The sequence below is a fragment of the Molossus molossus genome, unplaced genomic scaffold, assembly GCF_014108415.1.
Source record: "Molossus molossus isolate mMolMol1 unplaced genomic scaffold, mMolMol1.p scaffold_m16_p_5, whole genome shotgun sequence".
Lineage (NCBI taxonomy): Eukaryota > Metazoa > Chordata > Mammalia > Chiroptera > Molossidae > Molossus > Molossus molossus.
In genome coordinates, this window is record NW_023425388.1 from 38,911,303 (window position 1) to 38,939,201 (window position 27,899).

Genomic DNA, 27,899 nt, shown 5'->3' on the forward strand with positions numbered 1-27,899 from the left:
ATTACAATTAAAATTAAAATGACTGTACGTATGGACTGTAGGCCTATGTATTCGCGCACCCCAGGAGTCCTTCAACGCCAGGTGCAACCGCCAGAGTCTGGAACGGATTAACAGCAATAAACGAGGGACGACTGTAATATGTTACTCAACAATAGACAACCAGAACAATTGCTGTGTTCGGATCAGAAGGAGAACAAAATAGAGATAAAGGGGCCGAAAGGGAGTTCCTTCTGGACAGGACAGACCTGACTTTGAGTTATTAAGTTTTGCTTGGAAGTATTTAAATCACCTTTTCTTTTTCACTTTCTAAAAAAAAGCTGTATATTTTATCGTGTAACCATTTAAACAATGTTTACATTACATAAATTGTTAACATTTAAAAATACAGTTATTTACTGCCCCCCCCCCAACATACAGAATGCTACAAAAGATGAAAAGAACAGTTAGTTTGACATTTGAACATACTTCATGGCATTTAAATCCAGTTTGGCATACAAGTAATAGAAGTACTTCATCCATTGTATAGTTTCCAAATTATGGGGAACCATGTAGTATTGAGCAAAGATCCATTCAACAAACAATCGGTCATCAATACTATTTTGATAATATATATGTAGCAATTTGTCTTTGATCCATGAAATCTGTTTTGTAGCATCTTTTCCAGCTGCTGATTGTAAAAGCACACTTCTTACAAATTTGGGCAAGTCCCATCATGGTTTCTTTGCACACTCACCACCGTTTGCCTTAAGTTCTCTATCTCATAAAGTTAAGTAAGCGATCATTGACCAGAAGAATATCCTTTTTTAGCAACTGTAACTACAGACATAATAACATCATGCCCAATAAGTTCCTCAGGGGCACGTGACCTCGTTGTAAAATACTTTTAAGTCCTTTGCTAAATCAGGATGGTTCATGAGACAGTGGCTAGCAAATTTCATACTCCAGGCATATTGGTATATGAATGTCATTAAACCTGCCCAGGTAACACTGACAAAGTGGTTTGCTTAGAGAAGCCAAATTCTGAATCCTTTGCCCCAAACATTTTTGCCAGTTGTTGGACAACTTGCAGGCATTCCTCAGAATCATTGCTGTTTAGTTTAAATTCAAGCTGGGAGGAGACTTCCGGTCAAGGTGGTGGGTAGGTAAACGCGGTATCACGTCCTCCCACAACCACATCAACTAAACTACAGAACCACCATCATTCAGAACCACCTGAAATAGAGCTGAATGGACCTCCCTCAACTACGGAATTAAAGCAGCAGCAGCATCCAGACTGGTAGGAGGGCGGAGGGGACGGGCTGGTCCCACACCCAAGTGTGGCGGATAAAAATCAGGAGGACACCTCGGCTGGGAAGGTCCTTCCTGAGGACTAAGGGGTCCCCGTCCCACATCAGGCGCCCAGCTCAGGGTTCCAGTGCCAGGAAGAGAATCCCCATAACTTCTGGCTGGAAAAACCAGCGGGAACTGAGGCTCAGGGAGGCTGAGGTGACTGGAGCCCCAGGCAGCTCCTTAAAGGGCCCGCGCACGGACTTATCAGACTCTCTCCCTCTAAGCTCGGAGGGGAGGCAGCTCGAGGGGCGCCAGAGACACACAGGGAAGAACTGAGCTGTTTGGCACTGGAGCGAGGGCTGGAGAGGGGGCTTTCTCCAGGACAAAGGTGCTGTCAGAGGCCTTTGTTCCTTTGGTGAGCCCTTCCCTGGGGCGGCAGACAGTCGCCATATCTGGGACTCCAGCAACCTGGCTCACACTGGTAGCCTCAAGCTGTTGCCAGTTGCTTAACCATAGGATTGGCCTGTCTTGGATCCTGCTTCAGGTTTTCCTAAATTCTTTCAAACAAGCAGCATCTGGTCTCGGCTAGCCCCATACCGCTGGTTAAGTAATACACAGAAACAAGCACAGGGAGGCAGCCAAAATGAGGAGACAAAGAAACAGGTCCCAAATGAAAGAACAGAACAAAACCCCAAGGAAAGAACTAAGCGAAATGGAGATAAGCAACCTAACAGATACTGAGTTCAAAATACTGCTTATAAGGATGCTCAATGAACTCAGTGAGAACCTCAGTGAACTTAGGGAGGGCCTCAAGAGCATAAAAAAGGACCAGTCAGAAATGAAGGAGGCACTAACTGAAATAAAGAATAATTTACAGCCCTCGCTGGTTTGACTTATCGGTTAGAGCGTCGACCTGCGGTCCAGAGAGACCCAGGTTTGGTTCCTGCTAAGGGCACGTACCTTGGTTGCAGTTTGTCCCCGGCCCTGGTTGGGTTGTGCAGGTGGCAGCCACTTGATGGGTCCCTTTCATGTCGATGTTTCTCTCTCTTCCTCCCACTCTATCTGAACAAAAAATGAAAAAAATCTCCTCAGGTGAGGATTAAAAAAAAAAAGAAGAAGAAGAATTTACACAGATTCAATAGTAGAGTAGGTAAAGCCAAGAAGCAAACCATCGATTTGGAATCTAAGGAAGCAAAAAACGCCCAATCAGAATAGCAAAAAGAAAAAAGAATCCAAAAAAAATGAGGATAGTGTAAGGAGCCTCTGGGACAACTTCAAGCATGCCAACATTCGCATCTTGAAGGTGCCAGAAGGAGAAGAGAGAGAACAAGAAATTGAAAACCTATTTGAACCAATAATGGCAAAAAAATTCCCTAACTTGGTGAAGGAAACAGACATACAAGTCCAGGAAGCACAGAGAGTCCCAAACAAGATGAACCCAAAGAACCCCACACCAAGACACATCATCATCAAAATGCAAAAGGTTGAAGACAAAGAGAGAATCTTAAAAGCAGCAAGAGAAAAGCAGTTGATTACGTACAAGAGAGTGCCCATAAGACTGTCAGCTGATTTCTCAAAAGAAACTTTGCAGACCAGAAGGGAGTGGCAAGAAATATTCAGAGTGATAAAAAGCAAGAACCTACAACCAAGGTTACTCTGTCCTGCAAAGCTGTCATTTAGAATCGATGGCCATATAAAGACTTTCCCAGACAAGAAAAAGTTAAAGAAGTTCATCACTACCAAACCGTTATTATATGAAATGATGAAGGGTCTTTTTGAAGAAAAAGATAAAATATATGAACAAACAAAATGGCAATGAGTACATATCTATCGACAATTGAATCTACAAACAAAATGAACAGGCAGAAAAAAAACATTCTCATAGATACAGAGAACATTTTGTTGGTTGCCAGATGGGAGGGGCTTTGGGGGAATGGGTGAAAAAGGTGAAGGGATTAAGAAGTACAAATTGGTCGCTAGACTGACAAACCTCAAAGGGAAGGGGGGTTGGGGTGTGGAAATAAATAAACCAAAGAACTTATATGCATAACTAATGGACACAGACAACAGTGTGGGAAAAGGCAGGAGGGGGGCGGGAGTGGGGAGAAGGGGGTCAACAGGGGAAAAATGAGAAGCATCAATACATTGAGCAATAAAGATTAAAAAAAACAACACTAATCTGTACAGACAGAAAAAATTAGAATGGGGATTGACTGCAGACTGGCACAAGGAATCTTTCTGTGGTGATGGAAGTGTTCTAAAACTAGGTCGTAAGTTTACTAAAAGCAGACACTTAAATGAGTGAGTGTTATGAGGACTGAGTTAAATTACACCTTAATAAAGTTGTTTTTAAAATAAATAAATAATTTCAAGCTGGGATAAAACTGAGGGCAACAAATGACTATCAGTATTATAGAGCTCCCACATTAAGTCACAAACACACTCTGACAACTCTCTGATAGATGTTTTCCCAATCCGCAGAACGTATATAAATGGTGCAATAGCTTAAGCTCTCCTCTTCAGTAAAGCCGTTGTCATCATATGCTTGCTTGTTTAAATTCTTATGGGCCAAAGCTCCTGAGATACTGGATCACCTTATAAATAACAGAACTCAAGAGATCTACCATGTGCATACAAACTTTCAGATCGTGGCTATTGTTTGTAACTGAAAATGATGTTCTGTATAATTGTGTAAAAATGTCATTGCTGTCTTCTAACTCAAAGCATATGCTATATGTCTTGACTTAAGTAATGTTCTCAATAAAAATACCTGTTGAATTGTGGGCTCTTTGTATCCTCTAACCCCTTCACCTGCCTTGTTATAAACATAAATATAGCCTTTAGTGTACTGGGGAATGTATCAGATGTTTGATAGGTGCACACCTTTATCAGGATGCTTGAGGAAAAAGTCAGAAGCAAGATGTAAAGCCAGGTTAAATAAAGCTCGGTGTACGTGGGCCGAGGTGGCCAAGTGGTTAAGGCGATGGACTGTTAAATAAAGCTGTTTTTTTTCAGAGTCTTGGTCCACAGCCATGAAACTTTCCACAACCACCTTTAACCGTCTTACCACCTCCTCTTCAGATATTTTACCAGAGATCCCCTTGGCAGTAGGAGGGTAAGTAATTTTCTACCATTGGTCCTCGTCCTTGAATGAGCCATGATGGAAATATTTTGACCCCATCCTGGGTGGAGAAGTTGCCTTCTCTAAAGCCTCAAGTCTGGGTTTGGTGTCCCTTGTACAGGTTTCCAAGACACCCCTGGGCTCAGGCAGAGGGAGGGCAGAGCGGACTAGAGTCCAGTGAAGAGTCCCTGGGGCCTGCGGCTCTGGGGCCAGCCGCCAGGACCTCTGTGCAGAGCGTCTCTCCCACATTGCGAAGCCCCTCCTTCTTGGGTGGAGCGCTCTCCTCCTACAGCATCAGCCCAGAGGAATGCAACGGTCCCACCCCGTGGTCTCTAAAGAACTTTAAAAAAAAACTGTATATTTGATAGGTTTCCCCAGTATGAACAGCACATACTGTATCCAGACATAAAATGAATGTCATCAAGGAGGCCACTGAGCCCCCTCTCTTGACAGGCAGCTGGAGGACTCCCGTGGGCAGAGATGTGGGCACCACTGTGGTTAGGAGCTGAGGTACAGAGAAAAAGAGAGCTGGGACCCAGAAAATGAGGCGAGGAGCACACTGCCAGATGGAGCCATTTTATTTAAACACAAGTCAAAACAGACATACTCTTTGCTACCTCCAAATGGGATTCATCTTATAAAATAGATATGCTGCCTAAAATCTTTCATAAAATCTCTTTCCCTTTGCAGTGGGAAGTAAGCAAACAGTCAAAGGTTAAAAGGTCATGCATAAAAGATTCTATCCACCGAGGTGATTATATAATAGTCTTAAATTCTGCACAAATCAATGAAACAACATCAGGACTAATTCACACTTCACTATATTTCACTGTTCTTCAAGATTTTTTCTTCATTTATGTATGTTCATATGTCACACACAATGATGATGTTACAGGAAGGCTATCAACTTTTTCTTAAAACAGGAAAACAAAACAAAACCATAACAGTGAAATATATATCACTCTGCAGAGCATAAACTTTAAAAAAAAAAAAAAAAAAAGAAAGAACAAAAACTAAAAGAAAATTAACTCACCCCAAACCCAAACCCCTTCCACATAAACTCTGCAGGCCTCCCAAAGGAGTCCTTAGCACTGAGATTTTTTGGTTGGTTTATAGCCCCTCTTAGGTGCAGCAGTTTTGTGTATCATGATTCACAACTGTTATTATCACAGGGAGAATGTCAAGGTCTGAGGTGAGACACAGTGCAAGTCTTTAGACAAATCACTCACATCTATCGAAGCTGCAAGGAAACTCAAGTATGTCTTCAGAAGCAGTGCTGGGGCCCTGTCCGTTCGCTCCCTTTTCATCTGAGACCCCTTTAGAGATCTAGGACCACTGACTGTCTATAACTGCTACAGATTTGGCTTTTAATCCTAGGGCGGGGAATGTCATTTTAAGGATGTCTGTACATGCATCGTTTTTGTTGTTGTTCTATTAGAGGTAGACGACCTCAAATAAGGTCCAAATATTGGTTCCTTCAAAGGGTGTCAGAAAGCATAATATTAAACAAGGAGGGTAGCGATAAGAGAAGAACTAAACTCCTGATTTTTAAGAAAAAATATCTTTGATGGTGCCTGTGTCTGTGTATATGGACTAAATGACTTACAAAAAAGACCCCAAAAAACTAGAAGAAGAGGTCAATACCATGTGTCAGTCTGACAAAAGTGGTTGGGACTTATAGTTGGAAGAAACCTCATTGGTCAAGCAATCGGCTCTCAGATGTTAGAGGAAAGGGGAAAGAGGCCCAGAGGGTACATCAGCATGCTGATCCGTATAATTATTTTTATACACACACAGGCACACACGCTGTTGCATTTACTTTTGTTTTCTACATAAAATGCTACTGGCTGACGTAAGAAATAAAAAAATAATAACTCTGCAAACGCTCATGTACTTCATTGCCAGCTGTGGGAAATGCCCATCTTTGAAATGACTGAAAGGTTCTACTTTCTCCCCACCGATAAATGTGTGAAACTGTTTCGTTACTTGGCCAGACTGCTGCTCTCTGCGGTCCCTGGAGGAAGCAGGGACTGGGGGACACGTATGGACGGCAGGAAGGGGAGTGGACGTGCTCAGCTCACATCAGAACTGGAGTTTCTGGTGACGCCACCGATGTTCCCACTGGCAGTGAAGGCTTTGCGTCACGTTAACCTTGGGCCGTTGGAAGTCTACACGTGATGGAAAAAGGCAGGAGGGCGTAGATAACAGGTTCTTCACCCAGAAGAACATGAGCTAGTGTTCCTCTGACTGTAGAGAGCAGAAACGAGCAGTGTGTGTTTGCATAAGCAATAAACTAGAAACTTAGATGACTTTACCAAATGGAGTCATAGCTTCTGCTTATCTTAATTTGTATACGCATGTGAACATCAAAATACTCGGGCGTGATGTATAGTAGCATTACTAGCTATTTTACCTTTCCCCATAAAATCACATGTGGATATAATTCTAAGGTAGTTTTAAAAAATATTATTTTTAATATTCATTATAGGTTTTATTCTGAAAAAACTTGGGTCTAGCTACATATGTTGACATTAAATAACTTTTAAAAATAAACAATACATTATATATATTCCAAAATAGCCCCATTTTAAAGCCATGTAAATGAAAAAGTTGAGTTTTCAAGAATAAACTAGACCCTCCACAGGTATTTTTCATAATTTTAAATTAATATTAAACATATCCTTTTTTCTGACTCTGCCAAATATATACACATTGCTCTTGGTAATTTATGTCAGAAGTATTCATTACGAAAACAATAGGTTGATCTGTTTGTTTACACTTGTTCTACAATGAAAAGTTTATTCTAAATTTAAATAAATGTGGTCCCAAAAGTTCTCCCCCTAGGCCACAGCATAGCCAAAACAACTTAACAATGTACAGATATCCAGTGCATGCAACCTTATATTTTCTAATAATAGTGGTAGAAAAAAAAACTTTCAAGTGTCATCATAATCCAACTGGACTTATAGATAGCTATCTCACAAAACTAACACTCTAAAGCAGTGGTTCTCAACCTGTGGGTTGTGACCCCTTTGGGGGTCGAATGACCCTTTCACAGGGGTTGCCTAAAACATAACAGTAGCAAAATTATAGTTATGAAGTAGCAATGAAAATAATTTTATGGTTGGGGGGGTCACCACAACATGAGGAACTGTATTAAAGGGTCGCGGCATTAGGAAGGTTGAGAACCACTGCAAGAACATCACTGGAGAAACTTGTCCTTGCTGGAACACCTATGCCAAAATCCCCATGGGAAACAAAACCACCCACCCACAAAGGACAGACAGCACTTGGTACCCAGCACTGACCTTCAAGTGCACACATTTAACAGTGTTCTCAACCCAAAGTAAACTCTAGCACGTTGAAGAAGAGCCCACGCTTTCTTAACTCATTCAAGGTTACTGTGTTATCTAAAAAGAACTTCCGGATGAAGGCAGGACACACAACTATCTCCAGCTCCTAGTCCTGCTCTCTGCAGTGATGGGTATTCATAGCAGTTTGGTTAAAGCATGAACAGAGAGACTGGCCCACTTGGAGAACCAGATTTAGATCTTTCTGGACTTACGTTAGTCAAGTGCATTTTAAAAAATTAAATGAACATAAAGCAGGGGATCGAGATTGCATAACTCACGAGTAACAGGGGAAAATTAGTCGACTACAAAGTGCATGTCTCTCCAAAGCAGGCGCGGGAGGTTCACGAGGGGCACAAGCATTCCAGAACTTCGACTCCTTCACAGGTTTTGATCCAGCCACTTGATGTAACTATTCCTAGTCCGGATGCCCACTGAGAAATTGGTGGGCCACCTGGTGAAAATCATGCACCCGTGGAAGCCATCCTCAAAGTGATCGAGGGTCACCTCCACACCTGCACTCTCCAAACGCTTTGCATACATGATCCCATCGTCTCGTAGGACATCGTGCTCACACGTCAGAATGTAGGTCTTCGGGAGGTGCCGCAGGACTTCCTGGTCGGCGATGAGCGGGGCAGAACGGGCGTCCAGCAGCTGAGGGAGCTCCTGGACAATCCTGGCGTTGCCCATGGTCTGCACAACAGGCTTGTAGTGCTTGGTGATGGATGCAGGCAAGAGGGACGTCCAGTTTAGACGGGCCCTGAGGGCGGCAGCCTCTTCCACATCAAGTGAAGTGTGGTTGTTCACTATCATCGCCTGGATGAAGTCATGGTTGCCTTTGAAATAGTCCACCCAGTACTTGACCATGACATAACGGGGCAGGATTGCGGTGTTCACGTTTTGCTGATACGAGGGTGTGTTAAAATCTAAAGCTTGAAGGACTGGATAAATTAAAGCTTGCACTTTGAGCTTGTTTTTCAGGTTGGCATCTTGATTAAACTGGAGAAGAAGCAGCAAACATATTATTTTATTTTGCGTGGTTCCTTTTACGGAAACCACGCCTTAAAACGGGGTTACTTTCAATCGGTCAAAGGGATACAGTTATTAACTTTCTAGCAGGCATGGTATTGACGTAGTTTAAAAGAATAAATAACACCTGGTCAAGCTGCTGGATATTTACCAGCAAACGTATGACGTTTGCAACTCGTGATTTGGAGTGAACATTTCAAAGGTACATGGTCTCTTCGGGCTTTAAACCCTCATTAACAGGTCCTTGTGTCTGCCCTCTGGCATTCAGCACATCTTCCTGAGAATTGTGGATGGATACTGTGTGAACCCTATTTTGTTCTGTGTTCCCTGCAAGGCCCCCAAAGGCATGGCTTCCTAGGAGAAAAAAACTAGTCTGGTTCTTGCAAAGGAGAAGGGCAGGAAAATGAACAGATGGCAGGACTCCAGACGTTTCAGTAGGGCCTCAGGGTATCTCCTCTGACAGCACTCAGCCTTCGGGCTGCTGAGAGGGTGAGATCTCACTTAACGTAAGGCTGGCAATGCACCCCCCATTCTGCTTAGTGAGCACGCTCCTCAGAGCAAGGTCGAAACGGGAAAGGGGAGGGCCCTGTCACCTCAGCAGATCTCAACCCCCTGCCTCCCCCAACTGTGATCGCATTGCCTCATGTTGTAATTCTAGTGTCTCAAATGATTGGTTTTTCGTGTAACATCTAAAAGACGGCTAACTAGCTCACTGTAGGCAAATAAACAATCTTCAAGGTACCTTTAGCCATATAATTTCGCTTCACACTGGCTTTCAAAACCCCATCCCCAGGGAAGATGTAAGTGATCAGTAAATAGCACTATTAATATGTGTCAAGAATTGTATATACATCATCTCACTAAGTCCTGGCAACAGCCCCAGGATCAGACGATATTATCCTCATTTTCCCGAGGCTCAGAGAGGTTAAGGGACTTGCCCAGAGCCCCAGCGCTCCCAGAGGGGGGTGGCGTCCCTTCCCCGTCTGTCTGGTCTGAAAGCCTCCCCAGGGCACCAGGACTTCCTACCACAGTTGGATGATGCCAAGTGGACAACCAAGTTCTTAAATTACAGCCAAGGGAAGAAACCAAGGTGCCCCACAAGTAAAAAGCAGCTGCTACTTGAAAATACCCCTAAAATTTTGGAGGTGAGAAGCAGAGATGCTGTAACTTATTTGGTATGTTAAACAAAAACCTTTGCAGCCCAAAGCCTTTCTGGAAGAAAAGGTGGGTTGAGCCCTGCGCTGGCCAGGAGCGGACCAACAGGTCCAGGGGCCGCAGTCTGAATCCCCAGCCGCTGGGCTGGAGGGAAAACAGGGCCGTGTCCACTGTCCTGCAGTTGACAGGCTGTCCTGTGCAATGGGTTCCGGGAAGAAGGGTGTGAGTTGTTTGAAAGATTCACACTGTAGATAAGGGGGGCGGAAAAGCAATGTGGGGACAGGTGCAAGGTCCACAAGGAAGAAGTAGTTCCTGCTTCTGAGCTGCTTGTGGGCAACACTCTGGAAAGGTCACGCATAAGCAGGATGTAGTGGTGCCTGGCGACTGGCGACTGGGAGTTCATTCCAAGTTCTAACCTGCCATCAGCTCAGGAACAGGAACTTTCTTTGCAGGTTTGGGCCCGAGGCTCTTTAACTGACTACCTCTTCCCTCTTCCTCCTGCCCCCCAGCCCGCTGTAATCTAATTTAGGACAGCTCAGAATTTGTCTCTTGTCAAATCCTTAACTGGAAGGAAATGTACTTATCTTTGAATGTATACAGCTGCCCCAAATTTTGTTTTCAAAGGCTTTAACCAGATAAAACTCGGATTTATTAGTACATTTAAAGTGGCATGCCCTGGCCAGTTTGCTCAGTGGTTAGCGCGTCAGCCCGCAGACAGAGAGGCCTGTGGTCAGTTCCCACTAAGAGCACGTTCCTTGGTTGCAGTTTCAGTGTGTCTCTCATGTCAATGTCTCTCTCCCTCTCTCTTCTTCCCTCCCCCCCTTCCGTTCTATCTCAAGATAAATGCAAAACTGTCCTTGGTTGAGGATAAAAAAATAAAATTAAAAAAAGTAAAAATAAAGTGGCAAACCATGCAATATTTTCTTTGATATTTAAAAAAAAATTGAGAGACACTTTTTAATTTGGTTGTAAGTTCTCAGCAATTGTAATTTAAGAAAAAAAAAAAGCAAAAACGTTCCATGTTTAGAAGTCCAACATGGAAAACAAGCAGGAGATACTTAATTTCACGGCAATCCCTGAGGAACAAGGGAGCCTGTAAAATGTTAGGCTTCTCCTGGTATTGATCGTGTGGGGCCTTTACACGGACTCGGAGATGACATGTCTTTCAGGGAGCCCTCTCCTGTTTCCAGGAAGATCTCTGAGTGCTCTCCAAGTTCAGCCATCTGTGTGACCTCGCCAGTGACCTGCCCACCTGGCTAAGCCTCTGCCAGGCCACGTGGAGTGTGTCAGACTCGGTGTTGTCATGCACCCCCTCCCGCCAGCACCCCGGAGCAGTCTGTTACCTGTTGGCCCAGCGCGGCGGCCAAATTCCCACCAGCACTGTCACCAGAAATGCCGATTCTGCCTGGGTCGACCGAATACTTCTGTAAGACTTCCGGCTGCAGGAAATACTTGGTGGCACGTACAACATCGTGGATTTGCTCGGGGAAATACACCTTTGGAACTAGCCTGTATCTGCGAAGGCAAAAGTTGTGTTCATTTAAGGACTTCACTAAGTCTTTAAGGCCATTTGAAGTTTAGGAGACACTGGTTCTTTTGATGCCAGACATAAATAAGGAATGGAAATAAGTATTAAAACAAACAATTCATTTTCTAACTAATTAAATGCGTAGCTTCAAATGTAATGATTTTGTATTATCAATAATTCTTCTTTTTACTCTCAGTCAGCAAACCAAACCAAATGAAAACAAACACCTACAACCACTGGCAATGCAGAAACAAAACTCCCAGTGAAAGGCAGATGTCGCCTACTGGGCAGTGGGTAGAACCACCACGGATCTGGACATTTATTTCCAAAGTCAGTCACAACCTCTGGGTTTGAAGGTGCCTTGGCAGCATTAGCACTTCGCTGATTTTCCGTTTAGTGAGTCCATCCAGTATTCTTCACAATTTACTTGTTCAGTGCAGTGACACTGGACTCCACTGAAGAGGTCATGCCAGTCTGACTCTAAACCCAAGCAATACATTCACTCTCTGGAGGGATTAAACGAAAATGCCAGTTGTCAACCAGCAAAAAGGAAGCCAAGTCTGCCAGACAGCCCAGGGCAGGCCTCCTGGGATACCTCTGGGGCTCTCCTACTGCCCCTATTTGCGAGATCAAAGTCCCTTTGGGATCCTACTCTGTGCATTTAACAGGGTTCATATTCCCTTAAGAGTCCCCCAAACACTGATTTTGTCAAATGCTCCATGTCATCTTACAAATCTATATCTGGTAGCCTCGTCTTGGAGAGTCCTCTCAGTCCCCCAACCCCCATCCTTCCTTGCTTATTCATTCTCACTTATCCTTTAATCCTTATTCCAGGGTTTGGCCTCCTCCATGCAGCCTTCCTTGACCATTAACGCCACTTGCTCTGGGGCTGAGCTAACAACTAGTATTCCTTGGTAATACTGCGTGCTGGGGTATATTACTGTTCTTATTGTCTCATCTTGAAAGGATTTCTTTATGTATTCCTCTAGAGAGTGTGTTCTCTGCTACCAAGAACTGTGCTTTGTTCATCATTGTGTTTCCCACACCTATCAATGTGCTAGGCACATAACCATCCATCCAGTAAATCTTTTGTGAGCGTTAACACACCTTCATTTTGCAAATGTAAAAACTGAGGCACTGATAAGCTACTTAATTTGTAAATAAGTTTAACAAATAAAAACAAGGTAGGATAGAAACGACTTCATTAGAATCTAATAATTAAGCCCTGGCCAGTTTGGCTCAGCAGTTAGAGCGTCGGTCCATGGACCAAAGAGTCGTAGGTTCGACTCCCAGTCAAAGGTATGTACTGGGTTGTAGGTACGTGTGGGAGACAACCAGTCAATTTGTCTCTCTCCCATTGATGTTTCTCTCTCTCTTCTTGTTCCCTTTCACTCTAGCTAAAAAGTAAAGGAAAAATATCCTCAGGTGAGGATTAACAAACAAATAAACAAAATCTAATTGTTAAGAACTCATGTCTTTTTATTTTTCCATTTAAAATTAGCATTCTTATTTTCAGAAACTAATTTTTTCTAAGCTACTCTATATAAGGCCATTTATTTCCCCCATCTGAAATTTAGCTATTTAACTAAATATCTTCACATTCAGTGTAGACAGTCAAATGGATGAAAATACTGTTTAATGCAGATCTGGTCATCCAGAAATTTCTACATTGAACAACTCTAAATACAATAAGAAACTCCCTTAATGGTTGCCTTATAACAGATAAAATAAGTTTTCTGATTTATTTCTTATTGTTCCATCTGTGGTGATCAAGTTATCATCCAAAATGTTTTTTTCTCCAATTAGCCTTAATTCGTCTTAAAGCTGGGCTACAGCATTCCACTGGTAACAATTGGTGAAAGGAGTAGGAAGGAGTACACCACTGTGTCCACTAGGTGGAGATATCGCACATGATTCTGGGAGGAAGTCTCAATATTTTAACTCCAATATTACCAAGCTGAATTCTCAATTCTTTCAATGAAATAAATACAAACGCACTTTATGACTCAAGTTGTGAAAATAGGCTATTTTATCTCAGCAAGATTCCATGTATCATAATAAACTGTTTTCCTGGTGGCGCCGGAGGTCAGAACATATTCTACTAGTACACACACATGAATTACATTTTCAGATGTTGTTTCACAAAAGGTCTTTAAGACTTTGAATAAAAAGGAAATTGGTAAGCTAAAAAAAAAAATAAAAAATAAAAAAAAATGCCATTACCTCAAATCTTATCATCCAGTTATTAACTGGTTCAGATAACGGAGTAAACATACTTAAAAACAAACAGGTATAAAAAGTCTTCCTGGAGCCCTTAAAAAAACAAAACAAAACCCTCCCTTTACCTTCGTTCAAGCTGGAAACATTCTCTAATTTTATTCGATAAGAAGGGACACTATTTGCACAGACTGGGGAATAGAGTGAAACTAGATATTTCTGAGGTCACCTAGTGTAAGATGAGTCTTCAAAGGAGCTTGAAATTGACCAGAGGAGTAAAACAAAAGTTCCGTAATATCTTTATAGACCCAGAAAACGGAGGAACAGGAAGAACTTGTGAGTGGTATAGCCAAAGAAATTGTGCAGAATATATTTATCTGCTGTTTCTGTTCAAAGCTGTGTTCCTGCAAAGTACTGAAAGAGGATTCTACCTTTTTTTTACATTTAAAAATTGCAGCTCCCGAGGAAAAGCCCCTGGTGAATTCTAGCAAATAGAGTCTCTGTTTCCCCAACTCATCTCAGGGACGGATGACTCTGCACGCCCAGCTTTTGCCTGTCTCTTGCTGTGCATGCCTCCTATTAGAACAAAATGTAATGTAAACTCAGGAATGAGGTTTAATGAGTTTAATAAATGTGTATACTCTATAAAAATTATGTTATTGCTGCTTGGGGAAGCATGCCACCAAGTGCCCTCCCAACGTGTTTCATTCAGATCTCAGAGCAAACCTGTGGGTTAAGGCTGAAAACACAAGGCTCAAGGAGGACGTGTCACTTGTGTCACAGCTAGTAAGTGGCAAAGCTGTGGTCTGAATCCACAGACTTCAAAACCCAGCCCCTTTTAAAACACTTTTCCTTCAACACTCACAGCCTCTTACTATTGAACATGTGTTTTCATTACCCTACCAAAGCAAAGTCCAGGAAATTAGGATTCTGACTCCCTAGAACGTCTCTTGTGATTTTGAAAAAAAATTTTTATTGACTTTTTACAGAGCAAGGAAGAGAGAGGGAAACATCAGTTGGCTGTCTCTTGCACACCCCCTACCTGCTATCAAACCTGCAACCCAGCCCTGGCCAGTTGTGCTCAGTGGTTAGAGCGTCGACCGATCCAGAGAGACCCGGGTTTGGTTCCGGCTAAGGGCATGTACCTCGGTTGCAGTTTGTCCCCGGCCCTGGTTGGTCGTGTGGGTGGCAGCCACTCGATGTGTCCCTTTCACGTCAATGTTTCTCTCTCTCTCTCCCTCCCACTCTATCTGAACAAAATATTGAAAAATGTCCTCGGGTGAGGATAAAAAAACAAAACAAAACACAAAAACCGGCAACCTAGGCATGTGCCCTGACTGGTTATTGAACCAGCAAACTCTTGACGCACAGGACGATGCCCAACCCACGGAGCCACACCAGCCAGGGCTCATCTCTCATGATTTCAATGGTTTTGTAACACAATTCTCAAAATAAACCTCCAAGCACAGTGTCTGGACACATGGTACCTCGTGTCGAAAAGGGAGTGTTGCCTCACTGGGCAAGTCATGGTGGGTAATGGTGCTGCAGGCAAATAACTTCTTTAGTTTTTAAGCAAGCTCTGTCCATGGTTCTTGTGCATCTAGGTTAACACATCTCTGAAATGCCAGAAGTAATACCCCTCCAAGGTGTAACCACCCTCCAAAGAGTACATACTCTTGTTACCTGTCCTGTAATCTAACCCTGCCTTGCTCTCTCCCACTGCATGTCGTGCTGCTTATATTTCCTCCTTCATTCCACATGCGTAAAAGAAACTGCAAACTACCACTCTGGAACATTTGAGATCCTGCTTCCTGACAACTGTCGTCAGTTTTGGCTCAAATAAATGCTTATAAAAACCATCTCCAGGTTTGGATGTTTCTTATGTTGACAATCTTAACAACATACTTTTCTTTCCTCCAAACAAAAATTTTAGAGATTTATTTTATCCCTTTTACATATAACACTGTCTGTGGTGAGAAAAGTAATAAGCCATATGGCTTTAAAAACATAAAGCCAGAAACCGCTCCGAACCCACCCGCTGGTCTGGCACATCCCCAAGGACTCCGCTTCCTGCGTTCTATGCACAGCTCGAAGTTTCTCAACTCTATACACACCGGAGAATAATTCCTGGGCTTTACAGAAACAGGAAGGTTTCAGCCCCTCTACAAAAGATTCCAATTCATCTGATCTGGAGGGGAGCCCAGCATATCTATATTTAAAGAAAAATTCCCCTGAGTAATTCTAATGTGCAGCCGAAGTTCAGAAATACCACCAAGTCCGGCACCTTGTGACCCTTCTCTGAACCACCTCCTGTTCCCGTTCCCAACGTATTGGTTCCTCTCTCCATCCCCTAATGTGCCCCCCACCCCATGCCCTTTTGGTCTCATTTCAAATGTCACTTCTTCCAAGAAACCTGAGAGCCCAGCCAAAAGTAACTCTCCTTCTCAAAGTCTCTCTAAGAGTAAGTCAGAACACAGACACCTCAACTTCCTTTAGAAATAGATGAAAAGTCAGGATTATGGACACAAGAGCTGGGTGGACACCTCCCTGAACTAGTAGCACCCACTTTGTTAACAGTGCTCAGAAAGAGTGACAAATGGCTCCTGAGGTCAAAGCCAGGGACTGCACCCAAACCTGCAGCTGAGGGGAAATGTAAGTCACTCTGAGCCTGTGGAAGCTGAAGTCCTGACTGTCACCAGTGTGGCAGTGACATTGTAATGCACATTCTCCTGCAAAATAACCCGACCTGGAAGCATGGTGTACAATCCTCCGCTGGGGACGAGGACACTGGCTCTCTGTACATGGAGCCAGGTAGGCAAAAGGTACACATGATACTCTAGAATGAAATCACAGGCCTACGAGATTCAGCAGGAGTGAGATAAAAATCTCACTCCTTTTTTTTGGCCTCTTCCTGCCCCCCATTTTCACCATCTCCCAAGAGGAGCTCAATAAATTCATCTTGAGAATATAAACAGGTCACGGAGAACCCTATCTGTAGCCAGGGTTATCTGAAACAAATCAGTAATTGCATCCATACCGTGCTCTCGTTAGGAGACATCTCCAGAGGAAGGATGTACGTATTCCTCTAACAGAGAGAAGCTTCCTTCCCACTACAAAGAACATATTAGTAAAACTAAAAAGGTGGAAGGATTGTGAATGGGTATTTTTTTTTTCCTTCTTAAAATGTGATCTGTGCATAAAGGTTGAGGCAGGGTCCTCCTTTCTGATTCTACTCTCAAAACTGGCCCCTCGATGTAGCTTTGACCGCCAGTTCCTCAGTGAGGCAGAGCTGAGACCAGCTCAGGCTTGGCTGATTGGAGTAAGGGTAACATCAGCAAGAACTGACGCGTCAGGATGCTTCACCAACATCCTAGGAGTGCTGGAGCCGAGAACTCCATCCATTCGAAGGACGTGATTCTGAGGCTGGTCACCATTGAAGGGTTCTTGACTCCTATCTCTGCACACAGCAGGGAGCTCACAGAGCTCTGCGTTATCGGACCGCCTCCTCCCTCTCAGATGCACACCTCACCTCTCACCTCTGAGTAAACGAGCCAGGGTGCTGCCCCATGACTCCAGAAACCCAAGCAAGTGTGGTGCCAGGTCCTCTGGCCTCCTTTCTCTGTCGTTTCACAAGCCAAACAGCTCCAGGGTGCAGGCGTGGGTGAAGCCGGCTCACTACCTCCCTGCGGTTTCCAGCCGCAGGTGCTCGCGTGCTGCAGCTCTGCAGCTCGGCTTTTTGTAAAGCGCACGTTTCCCCTAGAAAGTCTGAGACCAAACCACAAGAGAGGAACCGGGGGGTTGTTGTTAGTAGAAAACAAAGCCAAAAAGACTTTTGAAGTTAAATGTCTAAAAAGGGGATTTGTCAAGCTAATGATGGTGAAGAGAATAAAAGAACGTACTTCTTACAAGAAGCCACAGTATTATCTGTCTGTAGAGTTGAATTATTTCTGACACTGCCTTTGGGTGTGCTCAGGTTGGCCCCAGCTGAGCAAAAGAAAGGCTTTCAGCAGATCTTCCCTGTCTTGGAGGGGAATGCTTAGGGATTGGGCCGGCCCACCTTCCAGCGCTGCCCAGGCGGGACTGACGCCGGCTCTGCTCAGGACTCGGGCAGGTGAAGGAGAAGAGAGAAGGTCACTGTCACTCTGTTTCTCAGTGTCTTATTTTCCAACGATTCTTAAGATGTGGGTTGTACTGTGCCTCCTAAAAGCACTGTGGTTTTGTCAGCTTGTACTCATCTAATTTTATGGGTGAAATAAAAGATGCATAAGTGTCTCGTTGCAGCAAACAGAGGCTGCAGTAGCAACCGGCCTCACGGCTCTGCGGAAGGTTCGGTGCTCGGTGCACGGCCGCCTGGCGGGGGGTGGGCGGAATCTCCATCTCCATGCAGTGGACAGTTTACCCGTCCAGCCCGTGTGGCTCAGTGGTTGGGCGTGGACCCAGGCACCAAGAGGTCGCCACTTCAATTCCTGGTCAAGACACATGCCCAGGTTGTGGGCCCAATTCCCAGTGGGGGGCATACAGGAGGCGGCCAGTCGATGTTCTCTCTCGTCGATGTTTCGCTCTCTCTCCCTCTCACTTCCTCTCTCTCTAAAAAAGTCAATAAAGGAAAAAAAAATTAAAAAAAAAAAAAGCAAAACACAACTTGGAACTGTTTTCCTCATCCAAGAAAGCAACATAAATGCTTTCTAGAACTTAATAGAATTTATAGAATGAAATAAAATGGATTAAATAGAATTTAATAATATCCAACATGCCAACTGTGTTAGCTTACATTTTGTCTTTTGAAAAAAGAAATTAAATCTTCCTTTTCACTTATTTTATGGTTCTAGTATTGTGTCTTATTATAGAAAATATAGGTAAAAAGATACCATGTTATGCGTTGAACTTGATGAAAATAAGTTTATGAATCTAAAATAGGACCTTCTTAGATCATATAACTGAGGATACATCATGTATCTTTGGTATTATAAGATACTTTTTCCCCCATTTATTTTACAAATACTTATTGTGCAATTAACATGTAAAACAGCACAGTGTTACAGAAGCTACTGAGTAGAAGGCACAGCCTGTTTTCACACCTTGAGGCCTTCGTCTACCCATCCGCTGCTGGGTTAGTCCCCGGAACCCGGGCCAGTGCCCACAACATGGACTGGGGACTTCTGAGTTCCGGTGATCGCTCCCGAGAGGTGACTCCACGCTCAGGGCGGCCCCACGCTAGCTGCCAGCTCATCAGATTATAACGTTCCCCAGGGCCCCGCCCCACGCGGCGCAGCTCGGAGCCCAGCTCCGCTCCCTGGGCCTCGAAGATAAGGAGCAACTGTCTCCAAGGAGTCTACTTGCAAGGAGGAGGAGGACAGCCAAGGGTCTCTCAGAAGCGCCCACCCTTATTTCTTCTTTTCCTTGGTCATAGTCAGAATGTAAGCGCCCCCATCTGTCTTCTCTCTTGTTTTATTCCCTTAATTCTCTGCCTCCTCCCCTTCCTCCCAAGGCCTCTCATTACCCCGCTGGGAACCTCCACGACCCACTCACTTTGTCTAAGTTCTGCGCATCCTCAGGACCTCAATTCAAATACGACTTTCTTCAAGACGCCCTTTCTGACCCTTCAAACTAGATAAGATCTTACCTACTAGGTGCCTCCATTACTACTCACCTTCTGCCTTGCATCACTGATCACACTTACCATGACTCATTCAAAGTTTATTTCCTCACCTAGATTGTAAACTTTTAGGGCAGGAATGATATCTGTCTTACATGGCACGTCACCAGCATTTAACACACTGGCATATAATAGGAATCAACAGATGTTTATGGAATAAAAGAAAGAGGAAACACATGAGTAGTGAGGAGACATATGTTCTCAAGTCAGACGGTACTTTGCAAAAGAAACATCATGATCATATGATGTTGGCTATGTCTCAACTAGAGCACAGGTCACACAGCTCTTTGTGGGCTGGCTGGCCTGAATCCTAAGCATCTTAGTTTATCATTTCTTCAGAAAAAAAAAAAAAGTGCTGTGAGTTCCAAGCACATGCTGGTAAATAAATCTGTAAGTTGGACCTTTTCACCTGTGGGCTACAGCACTAATCCTCTAGACTGTCTAGCACCTTTGGGTATCTGAAGCCCTTCTATCTCAGTTGTCCAAACTGATTCTTGTGACAACTCTCTGACACCATTAGCCCCCCACCCTGAAGTATATTTGCCTCGAATACATGTGCTAAGCCTTATAGTTGGTGATGGGGACCCAAAGGAAAGACACGATTTTGGTTCCCAGCAGCTAACATTTTTTTAGACACACAGAAAGGATTCCTACCCCACTGCACACGAGGTTGACTGACTTGCCTGCGGTCACACAATCACGAGTAATGACCGCCCACTGCTGCGATGCCTCCCAATTGGTAAACTTCTGGAAGCTGCATTGCACAAATCAGGCCTCACAGAAAGTCAGAGATGAAAGCAGTCCCTGTCTATGCTTTCTTTAAAAAAAAATTTTTTTAAACATCTCATCCATCTTGTGCGTTTTTATTATAAGCTTAAGAACACCCGTCTTACTTGAAACAGATGCTGACACGTGGAGAAGGGGATGTCGGAAGAGCTACAGCGTGTTGCCAACTGTTATATCACAGCCCTGGAGGTGGGTGAGGCCTGGGCGGAGAGCCTTCTCGGTGCCAAGTAAAGCAAGGCCAGCTTTCCTCCTATGCCCAGGCCTGTGAGGAGCTACACAGGGAACCACTGGAAGGGTTCAGAGGCTGGTTCCCCAACACCAAGCTGCTTAAATAGCCCTGGTTTGCTCTGACCAGCTGCCCAAGCCAGATGACATCATCATTTTCTTGAAGGTTCCTGCATTGCAACACTCTGCCAAGGGTCCCTCAGAGGGCTGGGAGGACTCACTGGGAGCCTGAGCTCAGGGCCAGAAGCATGGCACCGCTCTGTGTGACTGCGGCGTCTGCAGACGGGCCAGGGCTGCCCGAAGGGCTCAGGGGACCAGCCTTCCAAGGGACTGCAGAGAGAGGATTGAGATCTGTTAGTTCTCAGGCCTGGACTGGGGGCAAGGAGGACATGAGCTGGAAAGGGAGAGCTGCTGGCAGGAAGGGGCAGAGGGACCGGGAGAGCTGGATGAGCTCAGGGCGTGAAAAGCAGCCGATGTTGTTGCTGTAACACTGTCATATGGCCACTCAGCATGGTCAGCTTCCTTCGATACCGGCTTCACCCTGGCCTCGGGACAATGTGACCTGGCTCAGTTCGCCACTCCAGCACTGTGACTAACTGGCTATGTGACCTCATGCAGGTTCCTTACATTCTCGGGCCTCAGTTTCCTCATCTATGGGGAAAATATCATTGTTATTGCGGATGATTTATATGAGAATTAAGCAAGACCCTGTTCATCCATCCCACAAATATTTACTGAGTGCCTACTGTCTTGCCAAGAATGTTTTCAGGCACAACGATCAGCAATGAACAAAAGAGAGCAAAGTCCCTAAAATCCCTGCCTTCAGGAAACTTACATGGTCTGTTTCTGTTCAGTACGAAAACTGCATAGTAGGTTAAATATATGATGATCTGTCAGTTGTTGATGACAGTTTTGGAGAAAAATAAAGGACCTCAATTCAAGAGGAAAGTGGGTTGCAATTTTCAACAGGGGTGTCTGGAAGGCTTGCTGAGAGAGTGACTTAGGACCAAAGCTCCGAGGGAAGGTTGACGACGTCTGCGGTGGCACCAGCGCCACCTCTGCCACGGAACAGGTGCCACGACTTTTGTATTGTTACTATCCCCACGGTTGTTATAAGTATTCACAGTCTTCTTAGTTTCCCAGAAAGATGGTGGCAGCAACTCAAAATATCAATACTAACATTACTACTACTAATGATAATCATATCTACATTGACGACGATTCGTTGAACTCATTACAGTTTACAAGGTCTGACCTACAGAACCTGTCTTCAGGGGAACAGCTTTACAACCCATGGTTGTAGGAGAGATTCTCTTAAAATGCTGATTGGTTTTTGTTTTAAAAACAGCAGTGATAGAGCTTATATGCTATAGATAACTGATTGTATATTTCTCTCAATTTCAGTTAACTCCTTTTCCAGAAGTTTCCAAAACTAAAATAATAAGAGAATTTAAGACATTATATAGAAAGTTCAAGAAATTCTAAGTTGTATCAGAAATCATTTTGGCTAACCCTGGGAAAAATCACTTCTCTGAACCTTTATTTTATACTTAATTTTATCACGTGTAAAATAAAGTAACTAGATGGTTATCTAGGATCTCTTCTTAAATTTATTTCTATGACTAGTATTAATTACTTACTCAACGGAGACAATGACAGCATTCAACTCCTCAGCCATTGCTGTACACAGTTCATCATAATAGCTGATTTCTAAAGGAAACAAAGGAGCAATCACTATTAAACAAGGTATTTAGCACTGTCCATTATTAAAGTCTGCTAATTGTGAACTGCTCTTAGACTTGGACTTAAGTATTAACAATAAAAAGCAAATGTGAACATATATCTATCTCCTTAATATAGCTACATGTACAAACGTAGAATTTAAATTGGGTTTCTGATAAAATGCAATTACTATAAAATAATAGGAAATCCATATTAGATTGTCTTTGAACGTGTTCTTAATGAACTAAACGTTTATTTCAAAATGGACTATATGAAATGCACCAAATTAATTCTGACTTTGTAGCTCTTCAAATATATGCCTTTCCAACAATCATGACCAATAAGCAGTTTTCTCCTTAGAACCATAAAAATGTTCTCTTTTAACATCCTCATTTGCTGCAATTCAGAAAAGTCAACAATTTGAAGAACATGGTATTTTTGTTTAAATCAACACATACCAGACTAGATTTTAAGAATGCTTAACAATCCTTAGAAAGACAATCCAGAGGTTTGCAGCGACAGAAGCAATTTTATTATGTAAAAAATTCATCAGTTTGTGGTTATTCCAATATATTAAGAGCAGATTGTGTCAACAAAAAGCCAAATATCACCTTATGCATAGGTTTTCCAAGGCAGTCTTAGACTCAGAAGTTCAATAAGCACATAGCCATCTACATACCTTCCTCAGCCTGAGCATCTCCTCTGGCAAAAGTCATCAAATTATGTGGAAAAGGCCAGGCTGACTCATATAATCTAGACCATTCCCGGCACTCACACTTCCTGGCCTCCAGTATAAAGTCTCACCTGGCAAATGTCCCATGGTACAGACTCATTCTTTTCTAGGAAAAAAGATTCTGTTTTATTCATTTTTATATCCCCATCACCTAGCCACATTGGGGTGACAAAGGTCCAGGTTTGCACACAACTGTTTGAGTTTTTGTTCTGGAAGTCCTGCACCCCAGAACAGCTGCCAGTCCTAGGCTAACCTATATGCTCAGTAAACATCTGTCCAACACGTGAACAAATCAATAAATAAAAGAATAAATGATGAATGTGTAGTTAAATGAAATGGAATTACTATAAAGAACTGTACTTTTGGCCTTTGCCTCATAAAAAATAGGTTATTATGAAACAAATGAACAACCCTGGCCAGTCTGGCTCAGCGGTTAGAGCGTCAGCCCGCGGACCAATGCAGGTTTGATTCTGGTCAAGGGCATGTACCTTGGTTGTGGTTTGTCCCCGGCCCTTGTTGGGTCAGGCGGGAGGCAACCAGTCAATGTGTCTCTTTCACATCGAGGTTGCTCTCCGTCTCTCTCTGTCTCTCCCTCCCTCCCACTCTATCTTATGATCAACAGAAAAATATCCTCGGGTGAGGAATTATAAAGAAGAAGAAGAAAAAAAAAAGAAAGAAACAAACTAGAACTAGTTGCCACAGCTCAGGGCGGAAGATGAGGAAATAGCTCCATGGACATTGCAGGCAGAGATCAGGCCCCTGCTCTGCCCCGTGCCTTCTGCTGGCTGCTCCGCCTGGCGGCTTGCCATCTGAACCCGCTCTGCTGAGAAAGGAACCCAGCACCACGGGGAGCATTCCTGCACTCGGTGAGATCACTCCTTTTGAACGGTGGCATGCTTTTACATTTCCATCCTTGGCGTCAGAAGCAGATCAAATGTGGATGAGCTAACATGTCTTCAGAAATACTTGTTCTATTTCACAGAAAGATGTGTTCAAAACACAAGATGGCAAAAGAGCTGTGGATGGTCCCCGCACCCTGCATCCAGTGAAATTCCACCTGGGCTGGGTAGGAAAGCCGTTGCCGGCACTTCGCAATAACTCAGCCTATGATTTCCATCACAGGAGATCTTTTCAAAACAGTCTACCCTCATTAACTAACAAATAAGCAAACAAACAGGCGAAGACCTTTAAGTAGGGTATAAACATATAATTAATCATCCAAACTAGGACACTTTCAAGCGTGAAAAGGACACACCACGCATACTTTTGCTGGGACAAATAGGGGCAACTGAGACTGTCCAGAGGAACCAAGTCAAATAGTTCCCTTCTCTTTACCCAAAAAGAAATTCAAACTCAATTAAACACACGTTTCTCCCAGGGCCAACCACAGCCCTAAACAATCTGAAGGTGACCGGGACTTACTTGCACTCCCCAGAGCCCAGCCTCCCCCGTGGATATAAACAACGCTGCGTTTCAGCGGCTCTTCTGGCTTTGGAGGGCCTTCAAACACTCTGACTTCCACGCCGTCGAAGTCGGTGTCGGTCACCTTCACCTGGCCAGATGACCAGGCGCTTTTCTTGTCGAAATTCGTGATGATAAAATTCAGCGCGACCAGATGGTGGCTCAGGCCCAGGTAGTGCATCAGGTTACTCTGCAAGGTGAGGGAGGGAATAAGGAGTGAGAGCCCGGTCAACCCATCACCACCAGAACCACACTCGCCAACTCTCAGCATTTCAATTCTTACAAGGGACTCCTACTGCTCTTGAGGACTCCCTGGCCACTTTTAATACAATGACAACTTGCATTGACCTTGAGCTTTGAGAACTTCCAGAATACTTTCATGCATTAGATTCCCTCTGGTTTTCCAGGTCAGCTCTGAGAGGGCAATGGGACGGGTATCATCACAAGGCTTAGAAATTAAATAAACTTACCCAATTAGCTGGATAAGTGGCAGTTCTGGGACTGAAACCTAGAACTAATGAATTCCTAGAACTAAAGGATTCAGTCCTTTTTGTTTTTCCTTAGATCAGCACATCACAGTTCAAAAGCATAATAAGAGTAGAGGAAGAATACTTCATTTAAATGCAAATAAAAGAGAGGCAAGTTTTGTATTTACTTTAAGTATTTGTAAGTGTGTTGAGTATGTCTGGTTGTTCAGAGAGTCGGAGAAAGGGATAAGTGTGTGAGAGGGAAGAAGCAGACCACCTCCGGCATAACCAGGAGCTTTTCAGAAATGTGCAAAGAACACATAGCAGCGTCTCTCCCCCTCTGAGCCCGAGGGCATTGAGCTCCACATTAAATGTCCACAGAATGTTATTTGGTTGGAGAAGGAGCATAGAGAGAAGAAACCCAAGCCACCCACTCAGCAAAGACCCTGTGGAGTGTATTCCCCTCTCTTCACCTCTTACACAAGCTCTTCCTGTTGAGTGCACTTATAAAACTGACTCCTTGCACAACTTAATGGCCATGTTTCCAAGACAGCGACTTGGAAGCAGCCTGGAGGCCAGAGACTGATCGAACTAGAGAGGTTCAGAGGTGTCGAGTGATGGGAACTTTCCTGGCACATGTGCATAAACTTTCCCCAAGTGGCTCTCAAACCTCAGAAAGGGGAATAGCTTGGAGAGTAACAGTGCCCTTCTGTAGACTATGAAACAGAACACTGATGATTAGTGAAATATTTAATGCCATCATAAGGTCAAGGAAGCAATGCTACCAGCAGAAATCAGGACTATAGAAAGTCTGCAATACACCATCACGCAGCTTCCCAGCACAGTGTGTATGGGCACACAGGTGCACCTCGAAGTGAGTGCCGATGTCCTGTGTACAGAACCCCTCAGCCCCCGGGCAGCCAAGCGAGCTCCTGAGCCATTTATCCTAGTGTCCATGTAAATATTATTGTGGAATACACACGCCCTGCCGTGAACAGCGCTGGAAAGCACTGCCTTACAAACCCATTAGCTGGTGTTCATTAAGAACAAACAAACAAAAGGCAAAAACAACTAGAACAGTGGCTGGCACATACTGAGCCTTATATGAGTTGGTTAATGTTATCATTGTACCTCTGATCCAGAAACCATTGCACTTAGAAACATCAGCCCAGGGACAGTTCAATATTTCCAGAGAAGCCGAGACAACCATTTTTTCCTCTTATGTACATTTGGTATTAGGACCATGACTATTACCAAGTTCTAAAATTATTTCAGGTTACAGAGATGTAAAATAATTATCTCTAAAAAGCTCATTTATATGCTTACGTCAAAGGGGACAGGAAGCTGGGGGAAAGCCATAGTACACTGATACCCATTCACATAACTCACTTAGCACGTGGTCAACTTTCATCATGAGCCAACCACATTAAATGCTTAGAGCATCTATTGCAATTGACCACCTGCTTCATTTCCTATGTTCAAAGGCTGGCATTCTACATCCGTGGTTCTCCACCTTTCCCAGGGACAGTCATTTCATCCTGTCTAAGAGTTTTTAAAATTCTCCTCTCTGAATTCTGCTTTATTCCTGCCTGTTATACAAAACAAATTTTCATGGGTCATTTATCAGCATGAAAATCTATGGTCATCTTTTTAACACCATAAAATTTGAATGTACTTTTAAATGCAGATTTAAATTTCTTTATTGGGCCCTGGCCAGTTTGGCTCAGCGGTTAGAGTATCGGCGCATGGACCAGAGAGTCCTGGGTTCGGATCCCATAAAGGGCACGTACCTTGGTTGCAGTTTGTCCCTGGCCCCGGTTGGAGTCATGGGGGTGGCAGCCAGTCGATGTGTCTCTTTGACGTAGATGTGTCTCTTTGACGTCGATGTTTCTCTCTCTCACCCTCCCTCTGTCCCTCCCATTCTATCTGAGGATGGATGCAAAAATGTCCTCGGGTGAGGATAAAAAAAAAAAATCTTTATTGGTATGCAAATTTTGTGACTTGCACTTAAGGCTACTGCACAAATCACCTGAGATTCGCTAAATGCAGAACTCTTGTGAAACAGAAAAACCTCAATGTTTGTGGCAAAAAATTACCAAAGGTCATATAACTGTAATTCAACAAGTATTAATTAGTTACCTACTATATATAAAGACTCCACTACAAAGGTGAGTAAAAGATTGATCGAGAACTTAAGTGGATAAGAATTTTAAAGTTTTTTTTTTCTTTATTGATTTGAGAGAGACAGGAAGGGAGAGGGTGAAAGAGATAAAAACATTGATGAGAGAGAACATCAATTGGCTGCCTCCTGCCTGCCCCCCACTGGGGATCGGGCCCACAACCTGGGCATGTGCCCTGACCGGGAATCGAACCAGGATCTCTCAGTCCCTGGGTTGACGCTCAACCACTGAGCCATACTAGCTGAACAGTAGGTAAGAATTTAAGTCTTGTCTGATCCTCTCCCTTTTTCCAAATTTCCATCTCTTCTAAAGCTTTCACAGCTTCCTGTACTTTCTCTGAGACTTTAACTTTCATGGGAATTCCTTTGATTTTAAAGCATCGATTCAGATTTTTTTTTTTTTTTTTAAGTTGAGGACCAAACAAAACATGTCTGCAGGCCAAATCTGGACTAAGGGCCCCCAGTCACAATTTGTGACGCAGAGGATGATCCGGTCTGACTGAAGCGCAGCTGGAAGGCTGGCGGCAGATGAAATGCTCGTAAGTGTGGACCTTACGTAGTTGTCAGTGGTCAAACAACACAGATTTGGGGACACTGTTCTCTTGTTATTATGAGACTATACTTTAGGAAGAATTATGCAGCTGAAGTGTACACGATAGATTGGTAAGAGAATAGACCGGAGGCCAGGGCAACAGCTTAAGAATCAGGCAGCTGTTTGCAGGAGAGAAAATAAGGGCTGCCCCTTGAGAACACAGGGCAGGGAACATCAGGGAACTCCCGAGACACACTTGATGGGCCTTGGCAATTGCTCACAGAGTGGAGGGACTGGGATCCGGCTAGGGGGACACAGAGAAAGGATTCAAAGACACCCACAGTTTTCACCTGGGGTCTGAGAAACAGAAAACAGGCAGGAGAACAGTCAGGAAAGGGGAGATAAGTTTCATTTTAGAATCGTTCCATGCAAAGTCAATAGAACATCCAGGTACATAGTTCCAAAAGGC

The 27,899-nt window shown here is 43.8% G+C and overlaps 1 protein-coding gene and 1 pseudogene across 10 annotated transcripts in view; both read right to left on the reverse strand.

Annotated features, from left to right (window-relative positions):
* Nucleotides 1-443: 443 nt before the first annotated feature.
* LOC118616922 lies at nucleotides 444-4,428 on the reverse strand (annotated as a pseudogene).
* A 3,064-nt stretch (nucleotides 4,429-7,492) lies between these two features.
* Nucleotides 7,493-27,899, reverse strand: part of NCEH1 (neutral cholesterol ester hydrolase 1) — a 62,026-nt gene continuing 41,619 nt past the window's right edge. For 5 of the 10 annotated variants that reach the window (XM_036243027.1, XM_036243029.1, XM_036243034.1 and 2 more), the window contains exons 2-5: nucleotides 24,214-24,442; nucleotides 21,977-22,046; nucleotides 11,268-11,439; nucleotides 7,493-8,739 (exon numbers count right to left, since the gene is read on the reverse strand). In XM_036243027.1, the coding sequence (XP_036098920.1) occupies nucleotides 8,122-8,739; nucleotides 11,268-11,439; nucleotides 21,977-22,046; nucleotides 24,214-24,442 (1,089 nt within the window). In that variant the 3' untranslated portion in view covers nucleotides 7,493-8,121. The other 5 variants (XM_036243028.1, XM_036243031.1, XM_036243036.1 and 2 more) reach the window with 5 other exon arrangements.